The sequence below is a fragment of the Callithrix jacchus genome, chromosome 8 (assembly GCF_049354715.1).
Source record: "Callithrix jacchus isolate 240 chromosome 8, calJac240_pri, whole genome shotgun sequence".
In the NCBI taxonomy this organism is placed as follows: Eukaryota; Metazoa; Chordata; class Mammalia; order Primates; family Cebidae; genus Callithrix; species Callithrix jacchus.
The window spans coordinates 32,435,237-32,457,633 of NC_133509.1; the positions used below are offsets into that span (position 1 = coordinate 32,435,237).

At 42.3% G+C, this 22,397-nt stretch overlaps 2 protein-coding genes and 1 long non-coding RNA gene across 6 annotated transcripts in view; 2 read left to right on the forward strand and 1 right to left on the reverse strand.

Moving 5' to 3' along the window:
- The window catches only part of PATL2 (PAT1 homolog 2), a 46,425-nt gene extending 45,765 nt beyond the window's left edge, over nucleotides 1-660 (reverse strand). For 2 of the 3 annotated variants that reach the window (XM_002753410.6, XM_078334149.1), the window contains exon 1: nucleotides 152-660. The gene's annotated coding sequence lies outside the window, so the exon portion shown is untranslated. The remainder of the gene's footprint in view (nucleotides 1-151) is intronic. The other variant, XM_054239569.2, reaches the window with a different exon arrangement.
- B2M (beta-2-microglobulin) lies at nucleotides 290-7,064 on the forward strand. 2 transcript variants are annotated; one of them, XM_002753411.7, is made up of 4 exons: nucleotides 290-386; nucleotides 4,335-4,613; nucleotides 5,286-5,313; nucleotides 6,577-7,064. In XM_002753411.7, exons 1-3 carry the CDS (start codon nucleotides 320-322, stop codon nucleotides 5,297-5,299), a joined length of 360 nt encoding a protein of 119 aa, XP_002753457.2. In that variant the 5' UTR covers nucleotides 290-319; the 3' UTR covers nucleotides 5,300-5,313; nucleotides 6,577-7,064. The 2 variants fall into 2 exon arrangements, with proteins under 2 accessions (XP_002753457.2, XP_009003602.1); XM_009005354.5 differs by lacking the exons at nucleotides 5,286-5,313; nucleotides 6,577-7,064 and having other exon boundaries at nucleotides 4,335-4,651.
- Nucleotides 7,065-16,127: 9,063 nt separating this feature from the next.
- On the forward strand, nucleotides 16,128-22,036 carry LOC100895211 (uncharacterized). Its single transcript, XR_144256.6, has 2 exons — nucleotides 16,128-16,384; nucleotides 18,459-22,036. It is a non-coding gene; the product is annotated as an uncharacterized LOC100895211 (long non-coding RNA).
- The last annotated feature ends 361 nt before the right edge of the window (nucleotides 22,037-22,397 follow it).

The window sequence follows — 22,397 nt, forward strand, 5'->3', positions numbered from 1 at the left end:
AGCGCCTCGTGTCCCAAGGTAGGGTGCGCACCCCAGATCAAAGGTCGCCAATGTACAGACAGCAAATTCATCCAATCCAGTGCATGCCTTCCTAAACATCACGAGATTTTAAGAAAAGGAAACTGAAAACGGGAAAGTCCCTTTCTCTAACCTGGCACGGCGTCGCTGGCTTGGAGACCGGTGACGGTCCCCGCTGGCCTTGTCCTGATTGGCTGTCCCTGCCGGCCTTGTCCTGATTGGCTGTGCTCGACTCCGTATACCATAAATAGAGGCGTCGAGTCGCGCGGGTGTTACTGCAGCGGACCACACTTAGGTCGAGATGGCTAGCTCCGTGGTGGTAGCCCTGCTCGTGCTACTCTCTCTGTCTGGCCTGGAGGCTATTCAGCGTAAGTCTCTCCTCCGGTCCGACGCTGGTCCTTCCCCTCCCGCCCCTACCTTCTGTAGCCCTCTCTGTGCTTTCTCGTTCCGTTACCTCCCTCCAAGTTTTCCTTCGTGGCCTCTCGGGGGGGCTAATCCAGGGCTCGGTCTCCGGAGAAGCTGTGGGGTGGCCTGGGAATCGCGGCGGGGCGGGGGGCGGTGCGCCCCCGGGACGCGCGCTTCTTGCTCCTTTCGGCGGGGAGCAGGGGAGACCTTTGGTTGCGGGGTCCGGAGGGCAGGGACGAAGTTTAGGGCGTTGGTAGGCGTCAGAGCGCCGAGGTGGGGGGGAAGTTTCTCTTCCGCTCTTTCGCCTCGGGCTACGCGAGAGCAGCTGGAGTGGGGACGGGTAGGCTAGTCCCAAAGACGCGGAGCTGAGGGCTGTGAACGCGCGGAGAGGCGCCTGGGTCTGGGGGAGGCGTCGCCCGGGTCAGCCAGTCCGCTGCGGCTCTGCTTTCCTAGGACCGGAGAGCTGTGGAGGTCGTCTAGGCGCCCGCTAAGTTGGCCTGCCCTGGCACCTCCGGGTCTATGTGGGGCCACACTGTGGCAAGGAGACAGCACGCGAAGTTTGTAGAATGCATGGCTGTGTTACAAAGCAGTTTCCGCCGTAGATAACTACTATGGTTATTTTCTGCCTCTCACAGATGAGGAAACTGAGGCACTGAGGTTTTAAGAAACTTAATTACATAGGAGATAAATGGCAGCAATCAAGATTGAAATCAAGCCTGATCAGGGCCTTTTGCGGGTGCGAGTGCCTTTTGAAAAGCTGTAATCCGTCTGTTTTTTCGGAAACACGCCTGCCTTCTGCATGAGATTTTCCAGAGGAAACTGGGCGGCCGTGGGCCCTGTGGTCTTTTCTTACAGAGGGTTTCCTCTTTGGCGCTTTGGCGCTTTGCCGGGTTCTTTCCAAGTTGTACTGTGCCTCTTACTTTCAGTTTTGAAAACGTGAAGGGGTTGGGCGTAGCGGCTCACGCCTGTAATCCCGGAGGATTGCTTGAAGTCAGTAGTTTGAGACCAGCCTGGTCAACATGTCAAAACCTCGTCTCTACAAAAAATAAAAACAAAAATTAGCTGGGTGTGGTGGCTTGCGCCTGGGGTCCCAGCTGCTCCGGAGGCTGAGGCAGGAGGATCTCTTGAGCCCAGGAGTTTCAGCTATCCTGGCGCCACTGCACTCTAGCCTGGGCAACAGAGCGAGACCCTGTCTCTTAAAAAAGAAAAAGAAGGCCGGGCACGGTGGCTCACGCCTGTAATCCCAGTGCTTTCGGAGGCCGAGGCAGGTGAATCATCTGAGGTCAGGAGTTCGAGACCAGCATGGCCAACATGGTGAAACCTTGTCTCTACTAAAAATACAAAAATTAGCTGGGCGTGGTGGCGGGTGCCAATTCCCAGCCACTCGGGAGGCTGAGGCAGGAGAATGGCTTGAACCTAGAAGGTGGAGGTTGCAGTTAGCCGAGATCGCACCATTGCACTCCACCCTGAGTGATAGAGCGAGACTCCATCTCAAAAACAAGAACAACAACAACAACAAAAGGAAAAAGTGAAGGTTTGTCAAAGTCAGGGGAGTTATAAAACCATTAATAAAGATAATACAGGATGGTTACCAAGACTGTTGAAGACACCAAAGATCTTGAGCACTTTCTAAATACCTGGCAATACACTAAGCTCTCTCACCTTTTCCCTGGCAAAAAAATGATCAAAGGCAGAATGTTTTGATCATGAGAAAATTACATTTAATTTGAATACAATTTATTTACAAAATAAAGAATAATGTATATGTCATCACCATTATTGGATTTGCTAGCTATGTTAGATGTTGTTTTAAAAAATAACACTGATGTTTTTAAAGAAAATCTTATTTTGAAATTTTCCAAAGTAATCCGTGCCATACATAGACCATTTCTGGAAGATACCACGAGAAATATGTAATGGGGATTGCCCCTGAAGGTCTATTTTCCCCTCTGTCCTGTGTGTGGGTGTTGTTTTGTTTTACTGGGGCATAAACTAATTTTTCAGTTAACCTTTGGAAACTTAAATAACTCTCCAAAAGTCACAAAGCCAGTAACTGGTTGAGCCCAAATTTAAACTCAGCCTGTCTGATAACTGTCCTCTTCTTAGAAAAGATTACAGTGATGCTCTCACAAAATCTTGCTGCCTTCCCTCATGGAGAATTCCAGGCAGGATGAACCTGTGCTCTGACCCCTGTGGTATTTATTATGTTCTTATTATTAGAAGCTCAAATGCAAAGAGCTCTCTTAGCTTTTCATGCTATGAAAAAAATCACCTCTTCATCAGGATCCCCAGTCTACTTCTTGATGGGGCTAGTAGCCTTTCCTTGATGATAGGGTGTTTCTAGAAAGATGTATCTGGTCTAGGTGACCTGGTACTCCTTCTCTCCACCACCTCCCAGACATGGAGGAGTAGCTGCCTTTTAGTGATCATGTACCCTGAATATATGTATATTTAAAAGAATTTTATACACATATATTTAGTACCAATCTGTATATTTAGTCGCACTAACACTTCTCTTCATTTTTAATGAAAAATACAGTTTATAATATTTTCTTCCTACTTCTCCATGGTTGGTCTAGTGATGCCTCTCACTTTGGAAGCACTGGTTTTATAACATTAGGCAATGTATTCCCAACCTGGCTAGTTACAGAAATCACCTGTGGATGCTAATTAAAATGCAAATCCCACTGTCACATGCATTATTCCATTTGATCATAATGGAGAGTATGCTCTGTCCCATTTGCCATAGTCCTCACCTATCCCTATTGTGTTTTATTGGGTCCAAATCAACCATTTAAGGTTATTTGCCAGCTTTTGTATGCATTTTGGTTTTGTTTCTTTGTTTTCTAGCTCATGAAATCAGGTACAAAATCAGAGAGGGGTTTGGCATATAAACCTTAAGTGGAAATAAAGAAGTTTTGCTGTTTGTTAAGAACATACTTTGGGTTAGCTGGGGGTGGTGGCTCACACCCATAATCCCAGGACTTTGGGAGGCCAAGAAGGGTGGATCACTTGAGGTCAGGAGTTTGAAACCAGCCAGGCCAACATGGTAAAACCCTGTCCCTAATAAAAATACAATATTAGCCAGGTGTGGTGGCATGTGCCTGTAGTCCCAGCTACTCTGGAGGCTGAGGCAAGAAATCATTTGAACCTGGGAGGCAGAATTTGCAGTGGGCTGAGCTCTCACCACTGTACTCCCGCCGAGGCAAATGAGACTCCATCTCAAAAAAATAAAAATAAATAAATAAGAACATACCTTGGGTTAATCCACTTAGGAACCTGAGGTAACAGTAATATCATCTGCCACTTATAGAGCAATTGCAATGTGCCAGGCACTCTACTAGACACTTAATACATTTTAGAAAATCAGATGGGTGTAGATCAAGGCAGGAGCAGAAACCAAAAAGAAAGGAGTAAGCATAAGAAAAAAAATGGAAGGGGTGGAAACAGTACAATAACATGAGTAATTTGATGGGGCTATTATGAACTGAGAAATGAAGTTTGAAAAGTAGCTTGGGGCCAAATCATGTAGACTCTTGAGGGATGTGTTAAGGAATGCTATGGGTGCTGAGAAGCCATCAGAAGTCCTTGAGAGCCTCCAGAAAAAGGCTCTTAAAAATGCAGCACAATCTCCAGTGACAGAAGATACTGCTAGAAATCTACTAGAAAAAAACAAAAAGGCATGTATAGAGGAATTACATGGGAAAGATACCAAGTCATATTTATTCCTCAAAATGGAGGTGGCTTGTTGGGAAGGTGGAAGCTCATTTGGCCAGCGTTGAAATGGAATTGGGAGATAAATTGATGATCAATGGTAAACACATGATGCCTAATCTAGCTTGAGACCAAGTTATCCCCAATTGAAATACCCTGGTAATTAATATTCATTTGTCTTTTCCTGATGTTTTCAGATGCTCCAAAGATTCAGGTTTACTCACGTCATCCGGCAGAGAATGGAAAGCCAAATTTCCTCAATTGCTATGTGTCTGGGTTTCATCCATCTGACATTGAAGTTGACTTACTGAAGAATGGAAAGAAAATTGAAAAAGTGGAGCATTCAGACTTGTCTTTCAGCAAGGACTGGTCTTTCTATCTCTTGTACTACACCGAGTTTACCCCCAGTGAAAAAGATGAGTATGCCTGCCGTGTGAGCCATGTGACTTTCTCAACACCCAAGACAGTAAAGTGGGGTAAGTCTTACGTTCTTTTGTAGGCTGCTGAAAGTTGTATATGAGTAGTGATGTCATAAAGCTGCTTTGATATAAAAAAAATTTGTCTATGGCCATACTGCCCTGAATGAGTCCCATCCCATCTGATAAAAAAAAAATCTGCATATTGGGATTGTCAGAGAATGTGCTTAAAGATCAGATTAGTGACACCTGCTGAGAGACTGCTGCACAGCATGGTTTCTGAACCAGCAGTTTCCCTGCAATTGAGCAGGGAGCAGCAGCAGCAGTTGCACGAATACATATGCACTCCTAACACTTCTTACCTACTGACTTCCTCGGCTTTCGTGGCAGCTTTAGGTATATTTAGCACTAACGAGCATCTCAGGAAGGTATAGGCCTTTGTTTGTAAGTCCTGCTATCCTAGCATCCTATAATCCTGGACTCCTCCAGTACTCTCTGGCTGGATTGGTATCTGAGGTTAGTAGGCAGGGCTTTTTCCTGCTGTGTAGCTCCAAACAAGGTATTCATGGATAGGAACAGCAGCCTATTTTGCCAACTTTACTTCTAATAGTTTTACACATTTGTTAGTACATGGTGTTTTTTGTTTTAACACAATGTAAACAAATAGTACATGGTATTTTTAAAGTAAAACTTAATGTCTTCCTTTTTCTTTCTCCATTGTCTTTTTCATAGATCGAAACATTTAACCAGCATCATGGAGGTAAGTTCTTGACCTTAATTAGATGTTTTTTGTTTCCCTGGGGACTATTTATATACAGCCCTAACATAACCCTCACTATGTGGAGAACATTGACAGAGTAGCATTTTAGCAGGCAAAGAGGAATCCTATAGGGTCACATTCCCTTCTCCTGTGGCGTGGCATGAAAAAGGTATGTGGCCCCAGCTGTGGCCACATTACTGACTCTACAGTGAGGGCAAAGGACTGCCAGTGTGGTATCGCAGGATAGAGGCAGGTGGTTACCCACATTACCTGCAAGGCTTTCATCTTTCTTCTGCCATTTCCACATTGGACGTCTTTGCTGAGAAGAGGGCTTTCAAAAATGAACCACCCTCTTCCTTTGTATAATAGCTGTTTTATTTTTCAGACAGACGAGAGAAGTTACACAGTTCTGCAGATGTCCCATTCCTGTGTGGGGACTGTGTTTGCCTGTTAGAGGCTCCCAGGCCACTAGAGGAGATAAAAGGAAACAGATTATTATAACTTGATATAATGATACTGTAATAGATGTAAGCACAAGGAGATCTAGAAGCAAGAGAGAGGGAGGAACTTGGACTTCTCTGCATCTTTAGTTGGAGTCCAGAGGTATAAGATCCAGTTTTTCATGAAATTCTACTGCCCAGGATACCTTGATGCTGAAAACCCATTCAAATATCCTGTTATAGTCCAGAACAGGGAATTGATTTGGGAGAGCATCAGGAAGGCGGATGATCTGCCCAGTCACACTGTTACTAAATTGTAGAGCCAGGACCTGAACTCTAACATAGTCATGTGTTACTTAATGATGGGAACATGTTCTGAGAAATGGTTACACAAACCTAGGTGTTGTAGCCTACTACACACATAGGCTATATGGTATAACCTATTGCTCCTAGGCTACAAACCTGTACAGCCTGTTACTGTACTGAATACTATGAGCAGTTGTAACACAATGGTTAAGCATTTGTCTATCTAAACGTAGAAAAGGTATCATAAAAATATGCTATTGTAATCGTATGAGACCACTGTCAGATATATAGTCCATCATTGACCAAAACACCATATCAGCATTTTTTTTCTAAGATTTTGGGAGCACCAATGGGATATACTAACTGGATATACTCTTTGTAATGGGTTTGGAGAACTGTCTGCAGTTACTTCTTTTAAAAAGGTAATCTACACAGTAGAAGTTAGACAAGTTTGGTGCTGAGATCTGCAATCTGAATAAAATAAATTAATTTGCTAACCTTTTTCTTTTCTTTTCAGGTTTGAAGATGCCACATTTGGATTGGATGAATTCCAGATTCTGCTTGCTTACTTTTTAATATTGCTATGCTTACTCACTTTATGCACAAAATTTAGGGTTATAATAATGTTAACATAGACATCATCTTCTTTATAATTCTACTTGGAGTGCTGCTCCATGTTTGAGGTACGTGGGCAGGTAGCTCTAGGAGGGAGCAGAGAATTCTCATAACCAACATCTTGGTCACATCTGAACTCTTCAATCTCTTGCACTCAAAGTTTGATAAGATAGTTATGCAGGTTTAAGCTAACTTCTAATTTACATACTTTGCTTAGAATTTGGGGGAAATTTTTAGAAATATAATTGATAGGATTATTGGAAATTTATTATAACAGATGAAGCATTTTGTCATATAAGGAATATTTACTTCCTATACATTTGATAAAGTATAGTTGTGGTTAATCTGGTTTATATTTGTTCCAGAAATTAAATAAATCATAAAACTTGATGTGTTGTGTCTTATATCTTACTCCCACTATTACACCTTTATTTTTAAACAGGTAAACAGTCTTCAAGTGCCACTTGGTAAAAAGTGTGAACCTCTTGTATATAGAGTTTGTCTTATAGTGTAAGGGGCCTCAGTGATCTGCATTTTCCAGATGAGGAATCTGATGTTCAGTGAAGTTAAATGATATAGTTGGGGTGACACAGCTGTCTAGTGGGAGGCCAGCCTTCTATATTTTAGCCAGAGCTCTTTCCTATGGGCCAAGTCATGAGGAGTATGCAGACTCTAAGAGGGAGCAAAAGTATCTGAAGGATTTAATATTTTAGCAAGGAATAGATATATAGTCATCCCTTGGTATTCATGGGGGATTGGTTCCTGGACCCTCCCTTGGACACCAAAATCCATGGATAGTTAAGTCCCTTCTATAAAATGGTATAATATTTGCATATAACCTATGCGCATCCTCCTGTATGCTTTAAATCATTTCTAGATTACTTAAAATACCTAATATAATGTAAATGCTATGTAAATAGTTGTTATTTAAGGAATAATGACAGGAAAAAGTCTGTACATGTTCAGTAAACACAACCATCCCCTTTTTTCCCCCAATACTTTTGATCCATGATTTGCTGAATCCACAGATGTGGAGCCCCTGGATACAAAGGGCCAACTATACTTTGAATGACAAATAACGTATTTAAAATTTTCAAGGCATAGTTTTATACATGATGGTCAGCTTTGTACATTTGTTTATTTGACCAAAAATCTGAGTTAGCTAGTTCTAAGTACTGACAGGATAAGAAACACATCACTGCTCCCAATCATCTCAGTTTAGCAAAGGGACAGATAGGCACTCAAATAATTAAAATATGTCCTGATAATATAGCATAGATAAGTGCACAAAGAACTTGGCAATAGGAAATTTTGTTCATGCTGGGCGAGGTGTCTCATGTCGGTAATCACAGCACTTTGGGAGGCTCTGGTGGGATGATCATTTGAGCCCAGGAGTCTGAGACCAGCCTGGGCAACATAGTGAGACCCTGTCTCAATCCAAAAATTGAATAAAAAAACAAAAAATAAATTTTTCAAAAAAATGTTCAAGGAACAACAACAAAAAATCAGGGCGGTGTTAGGGAAGGCATTTGCCTGAGCTGAGTTTAGGTGGGTGGGTAGTGGTTCTCTCGATTGGTGGGTGGGGCGTGGGTTTCCAGGCTTGGGAGCCAGGAAGGACAGCCTTGTGGCAGGTTTGGGTAATTCCAAACAGTGGAGCAAGGGTATCTGGGGGAAGACTTGTAGGACCTCAGCTGAACAAATTGGAGGGTGATACTCTGAAAGAAAAACAAAAGTTTTAAAATTTCTACTCTTACATAGAACGCTTCTGTAACCAGATATGTAGGGGTTTCCCCTCACACTCTATTAGAAGAAAAACTTTAGACAGATTAAATTTAACAGGGTTTAACTGAGCAAAAGTGATTCTAGGACCAGGCAGCTGCAGTAACCAGAATAGATTCAAAGCGACTCTGGGAGTGCCACATGGTTGGATACCATTTAGAAGCAGAAAAAGGAAAGTGACGTATAGAAAATGGAAGTCAGAGGCAGAAACAGCCGGATTGGTTGCAGCTCAGCATTTGCCTCATTTAAACAAAGTTTGAAGAGTTGGTCGCCCGTGATTGACTGAGAATCTGTGGTATAAAAGTTACAGGTGGCTCACACCTGTAATCCCAGCACTTTGGGAGGCCGAGGTGGGCAGATCACTAGGTCAAGAGATCGAGACCATCCTGGTCAACATGGTGAAACCCTGTCTCTACTAAACATACAAAACTTAGCTGGGCATGGTGGCGCAGCCTATAGTCCCAGCTACTCGGGAGGCTGAGGTAGGAGAATTGCTTGAACCCAGGAGGCGGAAGTTGCAGTGAGCCGAGATCGCACCATTGCACTCCAGCCTGGGTAATAAGAGCGAAACTCCGTCTCAAAAACAAACAAACAAACTAGGTGGGGGTGGCGGCTCATGCCTGTAATCCCAGCATTTTTGGAGGTTGAGGTGGGAGGATTGCTTGAGCTAAGAAGCTTGAGACAAGCCTGGGCAACATAGTGAGACCCAGTCTCAAATTAAAAAAATAAAAAATTAGCCTGGCACAGTGGTGCTACTTGGGAGGGTAAGGTGGAAGGATTACTTCAGTTCAGGATGTCAAGGCTGCAGTGAACTGTGATTGCCACCACTACACTCAGCTTGGGGACAGAGTGAAACCCTGTCTCAAAAAGAAAAAAACAAAAAAAGAACCCCCATATATAAACACATGCATTATATATTTGCATCACACAAGAAGCAAATATGGAAGACTATATCTGAATCGTTGTCCCAAGGCATGGGAGGGGAGTAAATAAAGAAGAGAAACAGTCTGTGGAAAATCAATTTGTTAAAAACCATTTCAGTTGGCATTTTTCTGAAGCCCTATACAGGGAGAGAGGAGAGGAATTTTGGGGTAGATTGGGAGTGGAAGGGTAGGAGGGGAGGTGAGACAGGCTCAGATCATAAGCAGTTGTGTTTCCCTACCACTGCCAACCATGGCCAATAGTGGGAATGCTGTTGTGTCCTTCTAAGGACTGAAAAATGTGGCGCCTGAGCCAACTGTCACCTATGTGGCCTGGCCAAATAGAAGAAGAATGGAGCCCATAATACTCCTCTGACTCCCCCAGACCAGAAGGCTGGTCTCACCCTAGACCATGTTGGTGAAAGGGATGATGGAGCCTGGCTGTCAGCTTGAGGTAAACTGATCACTGGAAGAACTATTTGGCTAATTGATATATTAAAAAAGTGTTTTGGAAAATTAATTTTAGAATTGTTCAAAAGTTATCATTATCATCATCATCAAAAATGACAGCTGGCACAGAGGCTTATGCCTGGAATCCCAGCACTTTGGGAGGCTGAGGTAGGTGGGTCACTTGAGGACAGGAGTTTCAGACCAGCATGGCCAACATGGCAAAACCCTGTCTCTACTAATGATACAAAAGTTAGCCAGGCATGGTGGTACATGCCTGTAATCCTGGCTACTTGGGAGGCTGAGGCACAGGAGAATTGCCTGAACCTGGGAGATGGAGAGGTTGCAGTGAGCAGAGATGGCGCCACTGCACTCAAACCTGGGTGACAGAATGAGACTGTGTCAAAAAAAAGAAAAGAAAAAAGAAAAAATTGTGTAAACAATTTTTCACTTATAACATGGAAATTACCATCTTTTGGACCCTACTATATTCTACCATAGAGAGGTGGCTCTCAGTGTGTACACATCACTCCCTATTTTATGTTATAGTTATTTAAAATGTTTTAATTTAAATAATTAATTTTAAAATTTAATAATTAATTTTTACCAAATAGGTGTCCTTACATTTCCTTAGATACTCAACACTTGAACAAAATGGGGTTTGAAGTGCCAACCCCCCATGCAGTCAAAATCCAAGTATAACCTTTGATGCCTCAAAAACTTACCTACTTTGCTTATAGACATTACTGGAGATAGTGAAAAGGAAAAAAAACCTACTAATAGCCTATTGTTGACTGAAAGGCCCCTATCAGTAACACAAACAGTCAATTAACACATATTTTGTTATATATACTACATATACTGTATTCTGACAATAAAGTAAGCTAGAGAGCAACAAATATTATTAAGAAAATCATAAGAAAGAAAATATATTTACTATTCATTAAGTGGCAGTAGATCATCATAAAGATCATCATTCTCATCATCTTCACATTGAATAGGCCAGGAGGAGGAGAAAGAGAAGGGGTTGGTCTTATTGTCTCGGGGTGGCCGAGATGGAAGAAAATCCACGTAAAAGTAGACCCTTGGCCAGGCATGGTGGCTCACATCTGTAATCCTAGAACTTTGGGAGGCCAAGGCAGGCAGTTTATCTGAGGTCAGGAGTTCGAGACCAGCCCGGCTAACATGGTGAAACCCCATCTCTAATAAAAATACAAAAATAAGCTGGGTGTGGTGGTGCATACCTATAATCCCAGCTACTCGGGAGGCTGAGGCAGGAGAATCTTCAACCCAGGAGGCAGAGGTTGCAGTGAGGGGAATTCGCATCACTGTACTCCAGCCTGGGTGACAGAGCAAGACATTGTCTCCAAAAAAAAAAGCATCACTTGAGCCCAGGAGGTTGAGGCTGCAGTGAGCAGAGATCATGACACTTCACTTGCGCCCCAAACCTGTGTTGTTCAAAGGTTAACTGTATCCTCCTTTAAAAAAGTGGTTGTTATTTAAAAAAAAAGTGGTTATTGTTAAATAATAATTTTTATATATTACTTTTTTCATGATACCTAAGGAAAATATGTCATAAATGGACATGTCTTTTCTAGTTTTGTTAACAACCACTTTCACAGTATTTTTGGGCTGTTGCTTTTTACTTGTCATTCTTGTGTTGTAAACCCTTGAAGTAAAACTCAAGCTCTTTCTTTTTTTTTTTTTTGAGACAGGGTATCACTCTGTTGCCTAGGCTTGTGTGCAGTGGCACAATCTTGGCTCACTGCAGCCTCAACCTCTTGGACTCAAGCAATCCTCTCATCTCAGCCTCCCAAGTAGCTGAGACCACAGGTGCGCACCACCCATGCCTGGCTAATTTTTTCGTATTTTTTTTTTGTAGAGATGGGGGTCTCACTATGTTGCCCTGGCTGATCTTGAACTCCTGGGTTCCAGTGATCCTCCAATCTTGACCTCTCAAAGTGCTGGGATTACAGAGCCACCACATCTGGCCTCTTCCTTTGATAAAATAAATATTTTGTCTATGAATACAGCCATCAAAGTTTTAGGGGCAAAAGTTGATTATTGTCTTTACCTGAAGTCTAGACCTATAGGAAAAAACTGAAGACTGGGTTCTAGATATCTTAAAATAAATAATAAAGTATCTGTGAGTACCTTTATTGAAAAGTTTGTGCATAGAAATTATTCTGGTACTTTGCAGAGTTACAAGAAGGGCTAACAGAAAAAAAAAACTGGTAAATACAATTGAAAATAACAGTCGAGCTTATATTAAGCACTTACTAAGCATTAAACTCTATAAATCTCCTGTCATTAGTTGGATGCAATGATTAGACATCTTTGGTTCTCCACTACATAGATGATTAAAAAGTCTACGAAACTGAGGTGGTATCTATGTCTTTGGTAAGACACACCGGACCAAATGAAGCCTGCAATGATGTGCGGGCTTCCCCTCCCCCATGAACCACTTCTCTTTTTGGTGTTTTCACTCAGAAAAACAGAGAGGACTTTTGCTGCCACTAAATGACATAGCATAGTTTAAGCGGGTTTCTAGTTATTTATTATGGTTTGAATGTTTGTCCCCTCTGCAATTCATATAGAAACTTAACTCTGGCTGGGCACAGTTTCTCACACTTCTAATCCCATCATTTTGGGAGGGTGAGACTGGAGGATCACCTGAGCCCAGGAGTTTGAGACCAGCCTGGGCAACATAGTGAGGCCTCCTCTCTACAAAAACAAACAAACAAAAATTAGCTGGGTGTGGTGGCACACACCTGTAGTCACAGCTACTTGGAAGGCAGACGAGGGAGCATTGCTTGAGCCCAGGAGGAGGTAAGAGCAGTCTGGGCAATATAGGAGACTCTCTCTTTCTCCCTCTCTCCATCCATCCAAAATAAATTTAAAAATAGAGAAGAAAGTTAATCCTCAATATAACAGTATTAAGAAGCAGTGCCTTTAGGAGGTGACTGGGTCATGAGGGCTTCTTCATTAATAAATTAATGGGTTATCCTGAGAATGTCTGTTATAAAAGGCAGTTTGGTTCTATCTCTTGTGCCCCTCTAGACCTTTATCTTTAGCCACGTTATGGTGCCTCTAGCCTTTATCTGATATCTTTAGCCATGTTTTGAGGCACAAGGCCCTCACCCAAAGCAAACTAGATACAACCCCTGAATGTTGAACTTCTCAGCCTCCTCCAGAACTGTAAGAAATACATTTTTTTCTTTCTTTCTTTCTTTTCTTTCTTTCTTCTTTCTTCTTTCTTTCTTCTCTCTCTCTCTCTTTTTGAGATAGGATCTTGCTCTGTCATTGTGCCACTGCAGCCTCAAACTCTTGGGGTCAAGTGATCCTCCTGCCTCAGCATCCTCAGTAGCTAGGATTACAGATGTGCATCATCATGTATAGATAATTTAAAAAAACTTTTTGTAGAGACAGGTTCTCACTATGTTGCCAAGGCTGGTCTCAAACTTCTGGCCTCAAGTGATCCTCTAGTCTCGGCCTCCCCAAAAGTTGAGACTACAAGCATGAGCCACTGCATTTGGCTTACTTTCTCATATATTATCTGGTCTCAGATATTCTGTTATAGCAATAAAAAGACTAAGACAGAATCCTTAGCTGTCTACAAGTGTGCATACCATTTTAATAATCTGAAGAGTCAGTGAGAGTCTTAGGTGGAGTCTTGCAAAAGCAGGCCCTGAGCCAAAGATTTGGATGCAAATGACTTATTAAGAAAGGGCTCCTTGAGATTGCTCCATTGCACTGGGCAAGAAGAGTGAAACCCCGTCTCAAAAAAAAAAGGGTGGGGGGCTCCTAGAAAAAAACAGTAAAGGAGTGGGGGATGAAGGACAGGGAATGGGAAGAAGCCAAGCAAGAGTGTGATTTCAGAAGTCCTACAGTCAGCCTGATCACACCGGAAGCTCTAGAACAAAGAACACACCTCAGAGTTTTTCCTGCCTCAAACACAAAGGAGCTGGATTTTGGTGCTCTACATCAGCCTGTCTTTGGCTATCCAGGATTATGGAATGAGGTGAGACATAAAACCCCCAGATACTACCAGCTCCCTCCAGTGTCTGAGGGTAATCTGCAGATGCTAGCTGTTAGCAGCAAACTATGCAGAAGCTGAGGACTGGCTCAAAAAGCCAGATCTGGGTGAGTCATGTTTCCTGTTAACATCTTCTGCTGGGCCCATAACACATGCATCCCCAAACTCCCATTACAAGTTCAGAGTTTCTAAGGGGATAGTATTAAAGTGTGTATGACATTGGACTCAGACCTGAGTTTGAATCCTAATTCCACAAAAGGAATTGGAAAAGAGTCACAGTGCTGACTTGACCCTTTGTCGCCACATCCATAAAGTGGGATAATTATTCCTATATAATAAAATGTACTTATTTATTCCCTTAATCATTTGTTAAATAAATATGGAGTGTCTACTTCGTGCCAGGCACTCTTAGGGTTGTTCTGAGAAGGGGATGGTAATGAGAAGGGCTCGATAAGATGCAAGACTCTAGGCAACTGCTTTTACTTCCAGTGGTTCCTTATTTTCACAGCTCATTAGAGCAAATTACCACAGCAGGGAAATACAGGTTGAGTATCCCTTATTCAAAAAGACTGGTAACCAGAAGTGTTTTAAATTTTGGATTTTTTTGGATTTTGAATTTTTTGCATTATAATTACCAGTTGAGCATCTTTAATGTGAAAATGTGAAATCCAAAATGCCCCAATGACCCTTTCCTTTTAGCATCATGTTGGCATTCAAAACGTTTGAGCTGTTGGAGCATTTAGGATTTCAGGTTATTAGATTGGGGATACTTATTTTGTACAGCGGAAAACTTCTTGGCACTGATCTGGTGAAAGAAGAAAGTACGGAAGAATCCCTTTCTCCAAAGGACTTTAGATATCAAGATGGTCCTGACTCATCTGGACAGTTCCTCCAAAGTTAGGCCTACAGGTAGAGCTCTTTTTTGGCAGCATCAGGGTTCTGGAGAATTAAAGTTTTTTTATTTTTTATTTATTTATTTTTTTTAACTGAGGCCAGGAAAGGTTAAGAGAATGAAGGGTCCTAGTGATGGTGTAGTAAGCAAGTCATTTGTAAGTAATGGAGCCTTATTTGACAGATTTCTAGGAACTCAGTATCCAAGCTCAGGCTTGGCAGACTGAGGTGGGTATAGTCCTCAGGATTTCAGTGTAGCTTAGAGGTTTCAACTCCAATTGTATTCCACAGCTTCCTTTTCCCCAATAACCCCGTTTTATAACAATTGTTTTGTAGTGATTCTTTTATTAATATGATTATGAAAATTAAGTAATTTATCTTGTGAATGCTCTAGGCTGGCTGCACTGCTGGTATAAAGAAGTGCCAGACACTTGCAACTGCCCAGGATCTCTGTGAACCAGCAGCATGGAATACCGAGAGGCACACTATATTGATGGCTCAGATTCAGATATGGTATTGCTGGTTCTGGCATAATTTTCTGAAACGGTGAAAATCTCTAAATTCCAAAAACAAAAAAACCAACATACATCTTCCTTTAAATTGCCTGGTAGTTACATTCCTGGAAAATTTAGTGTATATGAGCCTGAGGTAGTAGATAATACTCAAGAAATAAAATAATTGAAAGATATAAAACATGTTTTTTTACACGTGCTTGTAAGCCCAGATTATATGCAGGGTTTTTTTTTTCTTTTCCTGAGGGAGTCTCTTGCCCAGACTGGAGTGAAGTGGCGTGACCTTGGTTCACTGCAACCTCCACCTCCTGGGTACAACCGATTCTCCTGCCTCAGCCTCTTGAGCAGCTGGGATTACAGGCAGACGCCCCCACGCCCGGCTAATTTTTGTAATTTTAGTAGAGACGTGGTTTCACCATGTTGGCCAGGCTGATCTCGATCACCTGATCTCAAGTGATTTCCCCCCGCCTCGGCCTCCGAAAATGCTGGGATTACAGGCATGAGCCGCCGCGTCTACTGCTTTTTCATACATTACATGTACTTGTATGTAGACTGGGACCTCTGGCCCTCAGATTGTTAATAAATACTCCAAGTGACTTCCTTGCAAAAACCACTGCGAATCACTTGTCTGGAGAATGGCAAGTTGCTGATCTAAGTACTGCAGGGGTGGGGCGGGGGAAGCAACCCAACTCTTCCCCTTTCTGGGAAAGCAGCTGGCTTTGAAGAAAGAGAAACCAGTACCGGAAAGTCCCGATTTCTAATCTGAAAGAGCGCTTTTTGCCCAGAGACCGGTGACGAGCGACGCCGGGCTCGGGTTTTGATTGGGCAGTTCGGAAACTGTAAAAACGAATTAAAAGAGTGACGAGCTAGTGCTTTAGCCCATCCAGTTGTGGGAGTTTGGACCGTGACGCCCCCGCTTCGTGACCTTAGGTCTCTCTCTCTCTCTCTCTCTCTCCTGTGACCGTCCGGTCCTCCTTCCCAGATCAATAGAGCTGGAAAGTGATGGGCACTGCTTTCTGGGGCTGCCCAGCTTCATTCCTGCTAGTAGCAAAATGCAAATTAGTCGAGAATAGCGATCCCGGGGAGAGGCAGGTGTGTGTGGGGCCCAACAGAAGTACCACCTGGGTAAGTAGGCCGGTGCCTGCAGGCTAGCGCAGAGCACATAGCCCTTCTCTGGGCCCCGCCCATTTTCATGCTGGGCTTCTCATTTCCTCTTATATTCTAGGGTTTGCCGATCTAAAGATCTAAATCTATTGTATTGTGGAACATTTCTGGCAGCTTACATCTTTGTTTATTGAGATATAGCTAACAAACCATACAATTAACACATTTAAAGTGTACATTTCAGTCGCTTTTAGTATCTTCACAGGGTTGTGTAACCATCACCTCAATTTTAGGACATTTTCATCACCCCCAAAATGAATCATGTACTGGTTAGGTGTCACTCCCATTTATCCCAAATCCCGTCCTAGGAAGCTACCAATCTTTCTGTCTCTACGGGTTTGCCTATTCTTAGTATTTTAAAGAAACAGAAACATAGAATATGTGGTTTTTTGGAACTGGCTTCTGTTTCAGAGGTCATATCGTAGCAAGGATCGGCTCTTCGTTTCTTTTTATTGATGAATACTACTCTATCACATAGATACATAAAGTTTTGTTTATCCATTATTAATGGGTGTTTGGGTTGTTTCCACTTTTTGGCTATTGAGAATAAAATGTTATCACCAATATTCATGTATAAGTTTTTGGTGTGGCCATAGGTTTTCAATTCTCTTGAGTGTATATATATAGGAATGGAATTGCTGGATGATATGGTAACTCTATGTTTAATCTTCTGAGGAACTACTAGACTGTTTTCCAAAGCTGAATGTACTATTGCGTATGAGAGTTCCAGTTTTCTACATCCTCACCAACAATTATTATTTTTTTTTTTGAGACAGAGTTTTGCTCTTGTGGCCCAGGCTGGAGCGCAATGGCATGATCTTGGCTCACTGCAACCTCCACCTCCCGGGTTCAAGCAATTCTCCTGCCTCAGCCTCCCAAGTAGCTGGGATTACAGGCATGCACCACCATGCTTGGCTAATTTTGTATTTTTAGTAGAGATGGGGTTTCTGCATGTTGTGCAAGCTGATCTCAAACTCCCGACCTCAGGTGATCTGCCTGCCTCAGTCTCCCAGAAGTGCTGAGATTATAGGCGTGAGCCACCATGCCTGGCCTCTTTTTTTAAATTTTATTTTAATAACCATTCTAGTGAATATGAAATGGTATGTGTTTATGGTTTTGATTTGTATTTCCCTAATGACTAATGATACATTATTTTTAGATTATAAACTAATTAATTTTTTAAAAGACTTACAGGCTGTGATTTTGACAACTTCTAGGTCACATGCCCAAAAGTCACAGAGTTAAACCAATCCTCTCTATGCTCAAACTCTATCTTCTCTTTCCTAGAAGACATTCTGGGATAAATTTTTCAAAACTCTATTTGTTGCCTCTGTTAGAAAGAAAACCCTGGGCAAGATGAACCTGCAAGGAGATTAAATGGTTTATTTCTTATTTGCTGTTAAGAGTGTGTAAGGAGCTTTTTGGTCTCCCATTTTTACTTTATAAAAATTGAGTGGGCCAAGCATGGTGGCTCATGCTTGTAATTCCAACACTTTGGGAGGCCTAGGTGGGTGGATCACTTGAGGTTAGGAGTTTGATACCAGCCTGGCCAACATGGCAAAACCCCATCTTTAATAAAAATACAAAAATTAGCCAAGCGTGGTGGCATGTGCCTGTATTTCCAGCTATGTAGGAGGCTGAAGCATAAGAATTGCTTGAACCCCAGGAGGCAGAGGTTGCAGTGAGCCAAGATTGTGCCATTGCACTCCAGCCTGGGTGACAGAATGAGGCTCTTTCTCAAAAAAAAAAAAAAAAAAAAGCTCTTAGATGAAATAATAATGATATTGTGCTTCTCTTCATGTAAGTGCCCCTTGGATTCCTCCTCCCGACTACCATCAGGTCACATGCCCAAAAGTGACAGGGGAAGAGCCCTCAGTTTCAAGAGCAGTGGTCTCCAAATTTTGTTCACATGCATAACTATAAAAAATTTTTGGTATACATTTTCTATATATATCTATACATTTTATACATATGCTACTATCAGTCTTGATTTAGACATTACTAAAGCTTAATTTTTCTCTCATTTTTTTTTCAGTTAAAAATTCATATCGAACTATCTTAGAGGTGGCTCCCAGAAGATCCACTCCCTGTGGGAGCACAGCAGTTGTGGAAGTGAAGACAGGACCGGAACAGAATAAGAGTTCAAATATGCTAGGAAATCTAAATTCTTATATAAGTCAGAGAGTGACTGAACAAGAGCAGTGAGACATTGAGGGCTTTTAATATTTGCTTTCAACCTTGGCACAGATCATTCCTTCTTTAAGACTGAATCCAAAAAGCAAAATGGAATACTATAATAAGCTGTGACAGTATGGTAAATGCTGAGCATTCCCTATAGTCAGAGAAGGCCCAACTCCTGACATAGCCTTGGATGCAGAACTGACAGAACTCGGGGAAAGTGATGAAGTAGTTGAACTCACCTGTGAATTTCTAGAACCTGTAGTGATTGACCTAACTCACCATGACTCTGTTACGATTATTGAACAAAGGAGGAGGCCAAGAGCAAACACAAGGTCACTCCAAGGCTAAACTGGAAGTTGTGCAGTAAACACTGATGAGAAGGGATTGATGAGGGACAGAGATGTATGTGTAACCAACAGTGCACACTGTAATTCCCTGCAAAAAAAATTTTTTGGTAATACACAACCTGGTTATATTCAGTGTCAAGTTTGCATGGATGGATACTCAGAGACTGAACTTAGTAGACAACACATATACTCTACAGAAATGTGGCCACATCTGTAGTTGGTGCCTCTGCACTTCCTTTAAATATACTAAAATGTGCCCAGCTGGTTTGAAAAAAATCAGCCTCCATCAGTATCACTGCATTTATATATGAGGTGTGCCTTATTGCTCAAGACAGATGGATCTGTGGCTGGATTTTTTTCCATGTCTTTGTGCAGGAACTATGGGTTGTTGGCATCCAATGCTCTGAGCTTAAAAAGATTGATTTTAAAAATTGCTATCTGCAGTACCTAAAAAACTTTCATTTCTCATATGCTCTGAGACTGCTTTTTGTTTCCTTTGGTTTTATGCTTCAGGGAGGGACTTTGGTTGCCAGAGTGCCAGATAATGGGGTTGCCCTTAAAGCAATTTTCTCTTTCTTTTTTAAGAGTCATAATTTTTAGTTAGCCACATATGGGCATTTTGGACCACATAAATAAAGACAACACCATAGATATGGTGAAGCCAGTTGTAAACTAAAAATAAAATCCTAAGCTCCCTAATTGACTGAATGGAACACCTCCTGACCAAAGTGACCCCAGAAAAACCTTAAAACTGAGTTCCTGGCCATGACAGGGTGAGGGGTCAGACATGCTTCATTATACCCCCCTTTGATGGTTTAGACACAACAACTGACCAGCATTAATGTCAAAATAAAGGTTATAAGACTGACAGAACAGACTCTTTGTAGCAATAACAAATTATTTGTAAGACCTAACGCCATGCCAGGCAAGTGCTATGTCATGCACTCCTACGCTTCAAGAATAAACTATGTTCTCACTGCCACAAATTTTTCTATTTATTTATTTATTGAGATGGAGTTCTGCCAAGCTGCTTTTTGTTTTTCATTAACAGCTAAACAAGCACCAGCCTTGAGATAAGCAATATTAAAACAACTTGCAGCTCCACCAGTTGCTGACTAATGGCCCTTCATTCCCATTCCACCAGCCATAAAAGAGGCTGATTTCAGTAACTTGCTCTTGATAAAAAAAAAAAACCATTGATTATGGGCTGGTTCTGGCCCGTTTACACGGGCTAAGCACTCTTGTACCTTCCTGTCCTGAAAAGGCGTTTTGACTTGCAGGGCCTAACTGCAATGCATTTAAAAGTTAAGTCTCCACTTTAGGCTGGGCACAGTGGCTCACACCTGTAATCCCAGCACTTTGGGAGGCTGAGGTGGGTGAATCACTTGAGGTCAGAAGTTTGAGACCAGCTTGATCAACATGACAAAACCACATCTCTACTAAAAATACAAAAATTAGCTGAGCATGGTGGTGCATTCCTGTGATGCCAGCTACTCGGGAGGCTGAGGAAGGAAAATCATTTGAATCCAGGAGGCAGAGGTTGCAGTGAGCTGAGGTGGCGCCACTGCACTCCTGCCTTGGTTTCAGAAAACAACAACAACAAAAAACCAAAAAGGAGTTAAGTCTCCACCTCAGAGTGAACATGGGTTGTATGTTACATGCATGTTTGTTCAATAAGCATGAGTCAGGACGACCTCCCTGATTATTCATAGCTTCTCCTGTAACCTGTTGAATATGTATGTTTAGTCAGCATGTTAAGCATCAAGTTCCTATCCCAACCCCTCCTCTTTTGAAGTGCCTGTCTCTGGTCTTTGCTAGAGATTGTACTTCCTGGCCTGTGGGACAGCCACCTTCCAGGCCTTTAACCCTTTATAAGAAATAAAATTTCCTCTCAAATTTATGGATCTTGTGAGTTCTAGGTTAACAAAGTAGAAAGAAGGAATTTGGGAAACTGACAACTTTGCAAACTAGAGCTACTGTAGAAGTTTGGATTTTTACTTAAGAGAGAAATCTCGTTCTTGCTTAAGCAATGCTTATACTGGGTATAGTAGTCAGGTTGACATACAACTAACCATTACTCTGGGTCTCATTTACAGCAATGGAATTTATTTATTTATTTTATTTGAGACGAGGTCTTACTCTGTCAACCAGGCTGGAGTACAGGTGTGTCATCATGGCTTATCGCAGCCTCAACCTCCTGTGTGCAAAGGATCCTCCCACCTCAGCCTCCTGAGTGAAAAATTAGCTAACATGCCTGGCTAATTTTTAAATTTTTTTGTAGGGACAGGGTCTTGCCATCTTGCCCAGGCTGGTCTTGAACTCCTGGGCTCAAGTGATCTTTCTGCCTTGGCCTCCCAAAGTGCTGACATTACAGATGTGAACCACCATGCTTGAACACTGTCTTTAAATGGTGAAAAAAAGACTTGAAGCACTCTTTGTGAAGATCGAGACCTCTTGCTACATAGGATTTGGAATCATAGGCTTCTAGAGATGGAAGGGGTCTTAGGAATTCACATTTTAAAGAAGGAGAAACTGATACCCATAGGAGTTAAATGTCTTAGCTGAAGCCTCAGTGCTGTGGTGAGAGACAAGTCTTTCATCTTCTAGGCCAGTACCAGTACTCTTACCCCTAGGGTAAAGGTTCAAGAATGTGCAGGTGTCAGGCTTTAGTAAAGTCATCTATACTAAGCATTATCAAATGTTTTAGCCAACAACAAAAATAAGCCAGATGAAACAAAATTACTTTTTTTGACTAAGTGATCACCAGCATTTCATAGACATTTATTTGACAAAGGTTTTGATCCAACAAATGCCATGTACTGTAAAGGTGAGCAAGATACAGTACTACCCTGTGGTTGTTTACAACTTGGTGGAGGGGCAAACATGTAATCAAACAATTAGAATACACTCTGTTAAGGCTACATGTACAAAGATCTAGGGTGCTATAGAAATGTGTAAAGCTGGGCCAGGCATGGTGTTGCTTACGTCTGTAATTGTAGCTCTTTGGGAGGCCAAGGTGTCAGGCCTTTGAGATCAGTCTGGGCAATGTAGTGAGACCCTGTCAGAAAGAAAGAAAAGAAAGAAAGGAAGGAAGGAAAGAGAAAGGAAGAGAGAAAGAGTGAGAGAGAGCAAGCGAGAGAAAGACAAAGAGAAAAAGGGAAGGAAGGAAGGAAGGAAGGGAGGGAGGGAAGCTGTGTTTCTCAACTGGGGAGTGATTCCAGCTCCTGCCCCCAGGAGACATTTGGCAAGGTCTGGAGACATTTTGCTATGGCTGGAGAAGGAGGGGTTGGCTACTGGCATCCAGTGTGTAAACGCCAGGGATACTGCTAAATATCCTAAAATTCACAGGACAGCTCCTGTGACTAAAGACTTGGGCCGGGTGTGGTGGCTCAAGCCTGTAATCCCAGCACTTTGGGAGGCCGAGGTGGGTGGATCACGAGGTCAAG